This window comes from Seriola lalandi, unplaced genomic scaffold (assembly GCF_002814215.2).
Source record: "Seriola lalandi dorsalis isolate HSWRI2012SDOR001 ecotype SW California unplaced genomic scaffold, Sedor1 jcf7180002054883, whole genome shotgun sequence".
NCBI lineage: Eukaryota > Metazoa > Chordata > Actinopteri > Carangiformes > Carangidae > Seriola > Seriola lalandi.
Window position 1 is genome coordinate 4,869,774 of NW_019525658.1, and position 13,304 is coordinate 4,883,077.

At 43.5% G+C, this 13,304-nt stretch overlaps 1 protein-coding gene across 2 annotated transcripts in view; it reads left to right on the plus strand.

The window, feature by feature from the left end:
• Nucleotides 1-31: 31 nt before the first annotated feature.
• si:dkey-91m11.5 (BCR activator of RhoGEF and GTPase) overlaps nt 32-13,304 on the plus strand; it is a 32,530-nt gene continuing 19,257 nt past the window's right edge. The window contains exon 1 of one of the 2 annotated variants that reach the window (XM_023397722.2): nt 32-1,657. In XM_023397722.2, coding sequence (XP_023253490.1) covers nt 298-1,657 — 1,360 coding nt within the window. In that variant the 5' untranslated portion in view covers nt 32-297. The remainder of the gene's footprint in view (nt 1,658-13,304) is intronic. The other variant, XM_087171660.1, reaches the window with a different exon arrangement.

Here is a 13,304-nt window from a genome sequence, read left to right on the forward strand (position 1 = left end):
AGGACAGAAGCTCTCCAGAGAATAGTCGAGCACAGGGAGAGATCAAGTGCGAGAACAAGGATAAACTCACGGACGCGTGATGTTGCTTCTGTAGGATTTTATTCTTTGTTTGTAAGACTGAACAGGTTTTCTTCCCTGTATTCCTCCTTTCCTTCCTTACTCTGGAGAGCACTTTTCCTTTTTGAATGTAGCACTATGAAGGCGTTAAGTTATAAACAGTTAAGTCCAGTTCATGCTTTAGAAGTGGATATGTCTGTTTTGTTAGTTGATTGAATAGTTTATGTCAGAGTAATAACAATGGTTGAACCAGTGGGGTTTGTGGAGGCATGGAGAGCCCAGTTCCCAGAGTCTGATCCCCCCTGCATGGAGCTGAACACACTGGGGGACATTGAACAGGAGCTGGACAAATGCAAGACATCTATCAGGCAGTTGGAGAAGGAAGTAAACAAGGAGCGCTTTCGGATGATCTACCTGCAGACTCTGCTTGCAAAAGAGAGGAAATCTTATGATGGGCAGAGATGGGGATTTAAAAGGATGCCCCTGATGAGAGATGGAGACCTGCCCGGTGTCACAGACAGCCAGAGGTCCCACACAGATGAGGTGACGGCGGAGGAGCAGCAGCAGAGAGGGCATGTGAAGACAGTAAGGTGCATACCACATCCAGAGGGCGAGGTGGACGGTGCATCCCCAGCCAAACAGAAGGGTGGGGTGTCACCCGTCCGGCAGGACTCAGAGATTCCTGATTTTCCAGTGGGCACAGGTTCAGTGGCAGCTCTGAGATCCAACTTTGAGCGCATCCGGAGAGCCAACTCTCACACAGCAGGGGACGGCAGAGGGTTGTCAGTGATGGGCGGCCAGGAAAAACCATTCTATGTGAACATGGAGTACCATCACGAGCGAGGGCTGGTCAAAGTCAACGACAGGGAGGTCTCAGACAAGATCAGCACCCTGGGCTGTCAGGCCATGCAGATAGAGCGAAAAAGGTCGCTGCACTCCCTCCCAGGGAACCTATCAGCTGCTACAGGGGACATCAGCAAGGCTGTTCAGAGAGGCAGGTCCACTGAGGGGAACTGCAGCTACAATGGGTCATATGATGATGCGGAGGTAAACCCACACTTCCTGAAAGACAGTGCGATCTGTTCCACTGGGGGGAAGTCTGAGCGACAGCCAGCTGAGTGCCAGCCTTACACCAGTGTGTATGTTGGGGGAATGATGGCTGACGGTGACACCCGAGTCATCCACATTAGGGACCACAGCATAGAGGAAGAGGCACACCTCACCTGGCCGAGGTGCTCCTACTCTCCTGGCAGCTTTGATGACGTAGGAGGAGGCTACACACCGGACTGCAGCTCCAATGAGAACTTAACATCCAGCGAGGAAGACTTCTCCTCAGGCCAGTCCAGCCACGTGTCTCCCAGCCCAACAACCTATCAGATGTACAGGGAGAAAAGCCGCTCACCCTCCCAGCACTCCCAGCAGTCGTTTGAAAGCAGCAGCCCACCCACACCTCTCTCTCAGAAACATCTGAAGCAGCAGGTGATAGTTTCCGAGGCCTCCATCATCGGGGTCCGCAAAACGGGCCAGATCTGGCCAAGTGATGGGGACTCCACCACGTCCAGCAGGACCTCTCATGACAACAGTGTTCAAGGAGATTTGGGTAGGTCTGCAAGACACACTGCACAACACAGATGTTCCTCAAGCCTTTCATATTGAGGATTAAAAACTGAAAAGTGTTCTAATGGATAGAGATGATAAAGTACTAAAAAGCACATTAAAGGCCCTCTCTAATCACTGTCTGAAAGATGTCTGTACTTGCCCTGGCTGGCCTTGATCCAGAGTAAGTCACTGATGTGTAAAATGCACCTGCAATCTCTTTAATGAAGTCCTAATGTTTTGACCCCATACTCTAAATCCATCCTAAAATATTTTCTGGCACCCAGATTATTTTGCACTTTATTTTTAATGCATGTTTTGTTTGTTTTTCGTTGTTTTCTTGCGGTTCTGCAGCTGGTTTACTTGAGGGGAACTAAGCTGTGATGATTGAGGTGGCCTACAAAAAAAGAGGCCAGGTTTGATAAAATATCCCAATAATGAGAATTTCATTTCCTTCTTCACAGACGTCATCCATATTGAGTGTGTCAGGGATGTTAACCCTTTCCATTTAAACATGATTAAGCTTTTCAGAGAGAACGCGAACAGGTTGTCACTATGTTGGACCCTGCACAAAGTAAATCTGCCATGAAGGGATTGGATAAGATAAGATCCACTTTACATATGCTGAATTCTTAACAGTAACCCAGTAGTTTTGCAGCTCTTTGAGCAGGGATTTCTCTCCCTTTTGTGAGCAGGCACTGCCCCCTCTTTCTTGTCCCCTTCTGCTCTTTGCCCGCTGAGTGCTGCAGCACTATCACAGAGATGCTCTGACTGAGACAGCGGCTGCCCCCGGGCTTCCCAGTCGCTCGGGCCTGTCCACCCTGAGTGTTTTCGTGTCAGCACGCATCAGTGTTGTTGTCCTTGGTGCAGAGTAATTAACTTAAAGGGGTTTGTCTAGCGTGATAAATTTAGGGAGGCTCTTTGTTACAGGAGTCGGGTAGGAAAAAGCCCTGACAACTCACTCAAAAAAAGAGGATCAAGGGGGCTTAAAGTGTGTCACGCGGCTTCCAATCAAAACGCCTGCCATCAGTGTTTCCTGTTGTTATGTATGAACACAATAGGAGAATCACTCATTGAGCAAGAGTATTGACATGTTAACAATATAACAATGTTAAGTGGGATAAGGAGAGTGGTCTGGGCAACGTGGTTATGCCAAGGACAGAAGGAGAGGCGGGAGCAAGTGTTCCTCCGCAAGAACGTTTGTCGGAGTGAGTGACACACGAGGACACATATTGTTGCTGGTGGAGGCCAAATGTTCAGCAAAGAGGGATTGAGATACAGAGCGCGTATTAGGATTGGAGCTGGAAAATTGTCCGCCTCTACCCAAAAAAGCGTGTTATCCACTGTGGGTCAGATTAAGCAGATGAGCAGAATAGTGTGTTGTTATATAAGGTGATCTAAAGCTCTCTGACACAAAGCATGTGACGAACAAGCAGATAGTCTGTGATATAATCAGCGTGAAGTGTAAGCTAGCACGCTGTTCAGATGACTGAAATGTCCAAATCCATTCGCTCTGGAGCTGCGTCATTGCGCTGTGTCGTTTGTCACTCAGTGCTGCAGACACACTGTGAAGATGTTTCTAGGGTGTTTTTTTTCACACCCATAGCTGCTTCATTGTGCAGAAAAATAACTAAGAGCAGACAGTTTATGTTTCTCTGTTTTTCTACATTCATGAGTAACTTGCTTTAAAAAACTAGAAGGAAAAAACTATTTCCACTTAAATGCCATTAAAGCTCCATCAATTTAATTTTTGCGCTTGAAGAATAAAGTTTGGGGATAGACAGAAGAAGAAAAGAAAGGTGAAAATCGATGCATCACAGATCGAGATGTCCTGACTTTTATTCCAAAACACTGGATCCTACAAAGCAGCCAATATCACACTTCAGTTAGACCCTCTCCACCTGGTAAATGTCCAAATCTTTTCAAGCTCCATGCTCCCAGTTTGTAACTCATGCTCTCTGGTATAGATTTGTAGTCTCCAGGCCCAAGCCGATTACCCTGATGACATCATGCTGCTTCTCCAGAGCCAAGACATTATACAGCTTGATAAAAAAAAAAAAAAAAGTAACTCGAGTTTACCGGCGTCAAGCAAATCTTTCAACCTCATCTCAGGAAATTTCTCAGTTGTCATAGCGATGAAGACCATGAGATGTGGTTAAAAGCTTTGTCAAACAGCTATTTATGTGGTCAAGAATGAACTGTGAATAGTGCATCCCGTGATCAGTAAACAGACTTTTTATGCGTGAAATCGGTGGAGTTTCCCACGTTTAATGAATCTTGTCCTGTTTGACACCTTCTGTTCAGAGCTCCACGCTGCAGACTCTGAGGTGCAGCTTTTGTCCAGAGGAGACTTGTAGCTGACATAATGGCACAGCTGCCTCATGTGGCTCTTTGCTTTGTGGATTAGCAGAAGTCTGGATTTATTTTCTGATGTTGTAATAACATTACTGTGCACGTTGCTGGATCAGGCCCGGGGTAGGGAGCCTGTTTGAGGCAAGTTTGTGCAATAAACTGTTCTTTGTTGTGGTTAGTGACTTTTAGGGAGCAGTTGGAAAGTTTTTTTTTCTTGTATTTATCATAAAGCACTGCGGCATTTACTAAAATCTATTAAATCAACCTAGTAAAGCTAAATTAATCTCAGTGTTGTGAAGGCATTTTGTGCTCCAGTTAGCTTTGCATTGTGCGACCTTTAGACAAAGCTTCATAAACTGTACAGTAAAATAAACATGTCAGTGGTTATACCTAAATTAGGCTCTCTGGACTGTGTATGTTTGCTGTGTATGTTTGTGGTCAGGACCCTGTCATGGAATATGTGAACTCTGCAGCCACAGTGTTGACGTTGTCCTTGCTGCTGTTATGTGAGTGTTTTAATATCTGGCGTGGTGACAGTCTGTCTCTGCCTAGGAAAAATGACTAACTAACCATCAGAAACACAGACTAACTGACACAAACAAACCCATAGTTGTGCTGCTGCGACTCAGCTGTGTCAAATGGTCTAAAATTGACACATCTCAAGGGACTTTTTTTTCTATGAATAGAAGAATAAGTGTTGTCTCCCGGTTTCTGGTTATCTAGGCCGATTGTCAAGCCTGGCTGTGAATAGAGCTGCTGATTAGCTGTGGGCCTTTAAGGAGGCCACCTCTCTGATGGGCCTATTTTGCCATAATTAATTATCATCATGACATTGACATGCGTGTGGCCACAGCTTTCTGTTGTGGCTGAAGAACGGCCCGGGCACGTCGACTGTCTCGTTGTTGATGTAGTACAGCGAGTGGGCGTGGAGGAAGCGGTCGGCCAACAGGGAAATTACATATCTCTCATTAGTTTAATCATAATTGCTTTGCAAAAATTAAGGGGATCGTCTTTTAGGATGTGTTAAGCTGAGCTTGCCTTGGCCAGGATGTGGCACATTTTCTGCAGGTAGACAGGTCCGTCTGGGATGGCTGTGACATTAATAGAAAGTGTCTGTCTGAAAGGTGATGAAGTCTGCCTGAATGTCTTGGCCTCAGTCCAGAGGTAGGCACTGCTCGCTGCCTCAGCAGAAGTCACACCGGTGCTGGTCCACACTCCCGGCTAATTGCAGACTCATGAATATTTGAGGTCCCCCTAGGAAGCCCAGACAGGCCTATCATTGTACCTGAGTATCAACATCTGAGGTTTGCTTTAAGGAAGCTAAAGAATTCAGCCTCTCCCTTTCCTAGAGTAAATGTAGGCCTACTAGAGGAAGTGCTGTCAGCGGCCAAGTTCGCCTCTGTGTGTATGTGTACATGTGTGTGTAAGTAAGACACCTGTTCTTCTGAGCAGTGTACTGGGTAAAGTGGTCAAAAGCTGGCAGGCCATCAGTACACCAGGCCAGGCATCGGCAGCTGCTCTCACAGTAAAAAGCCATGAATAGCCTTTTTGTTCTGTTTTCCCCTTAATCAGAAAACAGAACAAAACACTAACCAAGACCTTTCACATGAGATTTTCCTATTAGCTCCTCCATCCACACACTAACATACACGTTTCCATAGATAAACCTTAATAGAAAAAAAATCTCTGGCATGTTTATGAGCCTGCAGGCCTCCCTCGGCTCAGTGATCCTCCCTCGTGCTCTGCCTCAGCACTCTGGTCCTGCAATCTCAGCTCCCCTCCCTGGTCCCACTCAAAGGGCCCTCTGTGCTGCTGGCTGGCAGGCCAAGTGTTTATGGAATGTCTCAGCTGCTCGTGGGGTGTGGGGGGAAACGGCTAATGAAATGTTAAGTGTTGTATGAGTTCACCTCTCTCACAACAGCCTGACCCATGGAGCTTGTTGTGTCACCGGTCAGCAGAGTTTGTTTTCGTCAAAATGTTCTCGCACAAACTGAATCTGGTCAGTGTGAGTGAGAGAATCCCTGAACAAGTGAATTTGGACAGTGATACAGTATATTTGTCTGTGTTCAATCATTTAAAGGGGCAGTGCCGGGGGTTATTGTTGCATTTCCATAAAGTTAGTAATCTTTAGAGGGACAGATTAAAAACACATGGTCGAAATTGTAGCATCAGAGGCAGAAGCCCCTTTGAGACTCTGCTATATTGCCGCTAAGAAGACCCCTCTTTATGCCGTCTTTGTTTGTTTACACTTATCAAACTAAGCTGGCATGATGCCGTCCCACTGTGTGATTTTAGATAACGTGCCGCCGGTCTGGAATCAGAGGCGTGACATGTATCACAACACTGTCTGCGTCGGTCCCACCCTTCCAGCTCTCCCTTTTACACAGACGTCGATCTGGCTCTGGGCCTACCTCGGCTGCCGGCATAAAGACAGAACAACAATGGCCCTGATTCCTTTTATACCGACCTTTTATAAATGCGCAACATTCCCGCCTTGAACAGGCTTTGTAAAATGAGCTAGAGATGTCGTGACTTTTAGTGCATAGTATGGGTCAACCCCCCAAAACATGAAATCCTACATTTCCCACAATGCATCCCAGCAGCATCTTTTCACTGCATGGTAAATGTCAATGTCATTAAAACCCCTTTTTGTAGCTGAATACATTATATAACATGACTAAAAAGCCTCCACTCTGTAATACATGCTTTCTTTTGTTTTTATCGTGTAGGTGTTTATTCACTTATTTCAACATACACAAGCTGATATGTGTTCATATGATACCATCTCTAACACAGGCTCCATCCATGTTTTGAGATCTGGAGAGGAAGGAGTTTTCCTTAATCTGAGGATCACTCGAGCTACGCATACCTTTATCACTGTAAAGTCATATTTTGATATATTGGGCAATTCAGTTTGGTCCCCCAATAAACACAGTCTTGGCGATATACTATAGGTATCATCAAACCCACCCACTTCCCTATGTGTTCCAGTACTTTTTGATGATTTGATTCACCGCACACTGAGTCTACACACCAGTAACTTTAACCAACTTGTTAAATGCCAGTGTGTGCTGTAGAACCTGTGTTGCCAGGCAGATTACATCTGAGCCAGTACATCAGGTGAGGTCTGTCCACAAATATTTAATTCTATTCAGACATGCAAATTAATATTTGATCATACCTGGCGGTCACTGTGGGTTTTCATGTGGCTGGTTAAATGTCTTGTGCTCATCACTTGCCTATAATAATCAATGTCAGCAGTTGTGTTTGTGTACACTATAAAACTACTGTGGTTAAACACTGGCCAGGCTCCAATATAATTTATAGGCTTCTCAAACCAGTTTTGAGATCAGAAAAATTCCCTAAAGTAATCACCTATTAAATAGCTAAATAGCTACCGTTTCATATTAGACATGCTGCTATTTCCTACTGCATCCATAAAGCTAATCTGTGTGTAGCTAATGCGTGCATATGCTCCATTGTCTGTTTATTTTCACAGACTGGAACAATTATTGGGCTTTGATTCTCTCTGTTACGCAGCACATTACAAGCAGTAGTCTGACCACCCTGAGCTATTTCAATGCACACTGATTAGTAGGTGTGCTGGGCTGGGCCGCCGGTTCTGACCTACACTGCTCAATGACTGGCACTAATTTTAGGCTGCCCTACAACAGATGAGAGGCGGGTGCTGGTGGGCCTCACTGCCTTCACTGGCCCTGTGGTTTAAAAGGCCTCCCAGTTCAGCAGACGCTTCAGATGAGACAGGATGTGATGATGATGTGTTGCTTAACATTATTTCATTTTGCCAAAACACAAAGTAATAGCCATAACAGATGCCTCAGTTAGAGTATGAGGTTAAAGGGGCACTCCACTGATTTTACATGTCAACATCAATTTAGTACTTGTGGCGAGCACTACACAGCCTGTGAGTTGTTTATTGTCTCTCTGGCTCTGAAGGATCTGAAGTCTGTAAGTTGCATTGTGTGAGTCATCCCAGTTTGGGCTCAGAGAATACAACTTTTTAGCTATGCTAGTTGGGTGGTCGGAGGGATTGTAATGTTGGTCAGACAGTGCAGCGCTTCTATTTTGTCCCTAGAGACATTCACTATCCCCAGAGGATGAACCCTGCTGACTTTAGTTCCCCTTGACATTTACTGTGGCGCTATCATGAGGTTGAGATTTTTGGTTTAGAGTAAAACTCTAATAATAAATATTGGATGGATTGCCATGAAATGTGGTGCAGATTTTCATGTCTCAGGGGAGATTGTAATAACTTCCTGGACATCCCAGGGCTTTTGATCCAGTTCCATCATCAGGTTTAATTTGTCCTATACTTTGTTTTATGATCAAATACCTGCTAAACTAACAACATCGGCCTCAGATGTATTTTGTTTTTTAGTGCTAATTAGCAAATGTTAGCATGCTAACAGACCATGACTATGGTAAACACACCTCCTGAAAAACAGCATGTTAGCATGCTGACATTAGCATTTAGCTCAAAGCACCACTGTTCATGAGTACAACCTCAGAGCTGCTAGCATGGCTGTAGACTTGTTTGGTTAATAGAAAGCCAGTGTGGGAATGGAGTTTGAATCAGTCAGGATCAGGATCAGTCAAATTTTCATCCATACATGGTCAGCTGTGATTGTCAGAGAGCTCCTCCTCAGTGGTGGTGGGATTCAGGTAGACTAGCAGTCATTGTGAAGTGCATTACAGATAAATCTATGGAGATTTTTCCACTTGCCATAAAGTGAGGAAAACTACAGGGACCACGTCCGGGGTCACTGCATCAAGTGTTTGAGAAGCCATCACCCTTCAACCGGCTCCCCTTTATTTGCTCTCCCTGCCACTGTGTTTCCCCAGCGACCGCACAGTCTGGAGGAGAATCCATTTGCTGGAGCCATAAAGTGGTGCTAAGCTTTTAACAGCATCTCACATTCGCATCTTCTGCTGCTTTTATTCCAAAGGTGCAACCTTCCTCTCCAGATCTATACAGCCGTTAGAGAGGTGACAGTAAGACTGTCGTTCATTGTGCCTTTTTTCCCCCTGTTGTAAATTATAGATGCTTAAATCTGAATTCCAGCTCTTTCTACTCTATCGATTGACACATTTGCTCTGTGGTGTTTATTTTTGGGAGCTTGCGATCTAAATTCTGTCTGTCAGCTGACCTGTTCTTTGTGTAGATGGTCAATATGTTCACAGTGGGACAACAATAAGTGGGCTCTGATTTCTCTCTCTTTGTCAGGGCATTACAAACAGGAGTCTCCCCCCCTTGAGCTATTTAAATCCACTGATCAGTGATCAGTTATTGTGTCAGACTGGGCAGCACTTTGTCTTTTCCCAGTTGAGAAATGGGGAATTATGGATGCTGCTTTTCTGGGAGGAATCCATAAACCTCTTTGCTCTTTGATTTTCATTTTTGGGAACTGCTGTCTAATTCTTCCCATCAGTCAAATAATTCATTTAACTGATAATTTAAATGGATCCAAAACCTGTTTCTGTGATTGCAACTTCTCACTTCTGGTTGTTTCCAGAACCAACAGCACGGTCATAAAAGCGTCCCATAGTTCCTTGTTCTTTTGATTCTGTGTGTTGGCCTCGTGTAGGAAAATAAAACCACATGATTATTCTGTGACAGTGAATCTGATGCTGTGACTTGGCCGCACATCTGTCGCTCCCTGTCCGTCTGTTTATCGCAGTTCATCTGTGTGGATTAGGATTAGGGCCTCGAATGTGTCTTTGCTTTGTCATCAATAGGACGACCAGTGTGTCCTCTTTATTAAACTGCTGGGACTGTCTTCTGAACATGGCTCTCGTTTGCATGTTGCAGGAAGGAAAAGTGTTTCATGATGACTGATTATTCTCCAGAGTGGACTGGAGAGCAAGGAGCCAGTTGTTGTTTGGCCGACTCCGTATATATATATATATATATATATATATATATATATATATATCCTTGAGTTCTATTTTTAGATGCTGAGTTCAGAGTGGTGGTGCTGGAGAACAGAGACACTGTGAATTGGGTGTAAAAAGGTGATTTTTTTTTTTTTTTTTATTGATTTACAGTAATCTGATATGTATAAGGCTTGTGTGAAAACAGCCAAATGAAATTCTTGAAAAACACAGAATTACAGGGTTCAGAGACAGTCCAAAGCAAAATCAGCTTCTCTCTGATCCATGGCTCCACACAGCTCACAACTGCACTGCTGGGCTCAGCAATGTTATGTAATGTCATTAGCATGTATTTATTACAGCTCTATTGCGAAGTTGAAACCATTTTAAGCTGCTGCTTGTTGGGTATGAGACAGAAAGGACAGACTGTAGAACTGCCAAAATGACTCTCTGTTTTGTATTTTAGGCTGGAAACAAGAAACAACATTGTCTCTTCACTGTGGCTTCTGTTGTGCAGCTTCCAGTATCAACACTATGTTATTGGAACAATTCCACTATTAAGTTGACTGAAAAAGTGAATCTATTCAAGAATGACATTTTGATAGAGAAAAATCTCATCTGAATGTAGCTTTTGACAGATATATCTGTATCAGTGTATATGTTGGTCAATGCATAATTAGACCGATCAGGAAATTATATAATTTGAAAAGGCATTTTGATTCAAGTTCAATCAGTGTCTTCCATTCTGTTGAAATATGCTGGATTTACTGACATGAACGAGAGTTTACATTGTATAATTACAAGCATGTGACACGTGTTGGTTTGGTTTTAACGCTGATTTGAATTTGTTTTAAACCAAATTTCTTCAAATTTGATTGTTTTAGTCAAAAAAGTAAATCAATTAAAATAATTACACACCCACACAAGATACTTTGAGGGTAACCTATGTACATCAAATTTATGTTTATTTATGTAATTTGGCAGTTAAATTAATAAATAAAATGTGGATTTTTCTGAAAAATGAACAGATTATGGTGGATAGCTCGTCAAACATAGTAGTTAGCTGAAGTTTGCTGCTGATCATACATTTCCAGTGATTTCTCTGTTGACATAAATAACGATTGGAAAAATATTTTCTGTATTCTTGCATCTGAAAGAATAAACAAAAGAGCACCTGTCAGTGATCGATAGATTAATATATATAGATGAATTAATAACCAAAGTAAATGGATCCTTAACAAAGTGTTTATGTTATGTGTGTATGTTAAAAATGAATATTGGCTGATGTCATTTCTGTTAAACTCTGAAATATCATTATTGGTCTTGGCCTTAAAAAAAGAAAAGCAACAGAAGTTGTGTTCTACTGTGCAACAAGTATATTCAGGTTCAGCAGGTAATAAAAGGTTTTAAAGAGCGGCCCTTACTTCGGTTTATTTGTTCAGCCCTTTTTAAAAAGGTCACAAACTGTTTCACAATCAGGGCAAACAAAAGACATGAAAACAGGTTACACAGAGAAACAAGGTGATGGAGAAAAGTCAGTCAAGAAGAAATGGGTCTTCAGAAACAACTGAGTGTAAAAAATCTACTAGACTTTCCTTTTGAGTGATAATGATTTACAGAAAAAGTACAATCTTTTCATTCATGTGTAAATTCTTCTCTGTTCTTCTCAGAGGTATCTGGAATGTAAATATGGCAGCTATTTGTAGAGTACAAGTCAACAACAAGGAAATTCAATGCTTTACATGAAACATAAATGAAAATAAACAAAAGAATTTGCTAGAAAATAAAAAAAGAATAGAGAATAAAAGTTACAGTGCAGTGGAAGAAATGAGTAAGTAAATGAGTATGTGATTTAATAAATAGCAGAGGAAAACAGGAGCAGCAGGCTGCAGCTCTCTGGGAGTTTGTTCCAGATATGTGCAGCATAAAGATTGAACGCTGCTTCTCCATGTTTAGTTTAGACCGTGGGGACAGAAAGCAGACCTGAGGGGTCTGGATGGTTCTTAACGTAGCAGCAGATCTGAGATGTATTTTGGGCCTTAACCATTCAGCATTTTTCACTTTCTTGGTCTCAGCGAGGACTGGAGCAGCAGAGCTCTGAATCAGCTGCAGTTGTCTGGTCTTATGGTGATAGTTGGCCGACTTTGTAATTGTCTTGATGTGGCTTTTAAACTTCAGGTCTGAGTCCAAGACTACACCAAGATTTCTGGCTTGGTTTGTGGTTTTTAACTGATTGAAGCTAACCCTAAGCTGATGACCGTGTATGAACGCGTGTGTTAGGAGAGGGAGAGGGAGAGGGAGCTGTTTGTGAAAAGATGACCTTGCTCCGAAAGCCTGTTTCCGCTCTGAAGCAGATGAATTGCTGAATTTTCCGGAGAGACCTGCCTGGACACTTCCTCAGTAGCGGTGCTCTTGATCGCTCGAACAACGAAGCACACTGAGGATCTATTGTGATCTCCACTTTCTCACACTGACACAGCCAAGTCAGCTCTGTGTATTCAAAAATGTCCCCATTTAACAGCTCAGTATTTAAGACTGCAGAATGTACTTTTAAATCCCCCTCTTTACTTATTCTTGTTTGCAGTGTTTTTCCAAGCTCTGACTGTTTCTTTTTCCCCTGGAAGGAGATAGTTTGTGGCTCTGAGGCTGCTGCCCGAGAGAGGATGTGTTATTCATCCAGCGCCGGGCCTGATGTATAATCTCACTGGAGCACAGAGTGGCCTTTCACATGGACTTCCCCTGTGTTCTGAAGCTGTTTGGCCTGCGGTAGTCTCTTCCTCAAGCAGTCAATACAGCTCTCCGCCTCTCTGCTGAGCCCAGGGTGTTTGTTTGAATCTTTTGTGGTGGCCTCTCTGGATGTCATCCTGTCAGTCTGCCTGTCTTCCAGGCCTCTCCAGGGTGACTCTGCTTTATCTTCCCCCGGTTTCCGGAATCCTCTCTTTCCTGTTTTCGAGCCAAGGTGAACCAGCTTTGTACCTGGCTCCAAGTTGCTAGATGTGTCTGCCCTATTTTGTTTCACTGCCGTTTGAGATCTCTGCTCTGCATCTTCCGGCTGCTACATCTTTGATGATGATAATGATGTTAATGATGATAAGTGCTGGTGTGTCAGAGGTAGCTGACGGTAATTACAGGATGCAGAACCTGTTTGTCCTCATCTTCAGGGTGTCCTAAAAGTCTGAAATCACAGGGATGATGAGCACAACACGTATTTCTCACTTGTTACACTTGTTTTTCAAGCACACGCTCACGTCCCTGGAAGAACTGTGTTGCTTTCTGAGCCTTGAGACGTCTTTGAATATTATACCAGGTGACAGCAGCACCTCTCAGATTCTCTGTGATCTGAAAACACTCAGAGACACTCTGTATATCAAGGCTGGCATGAGCAGAGCACGTGTGTTGCCGCTGCT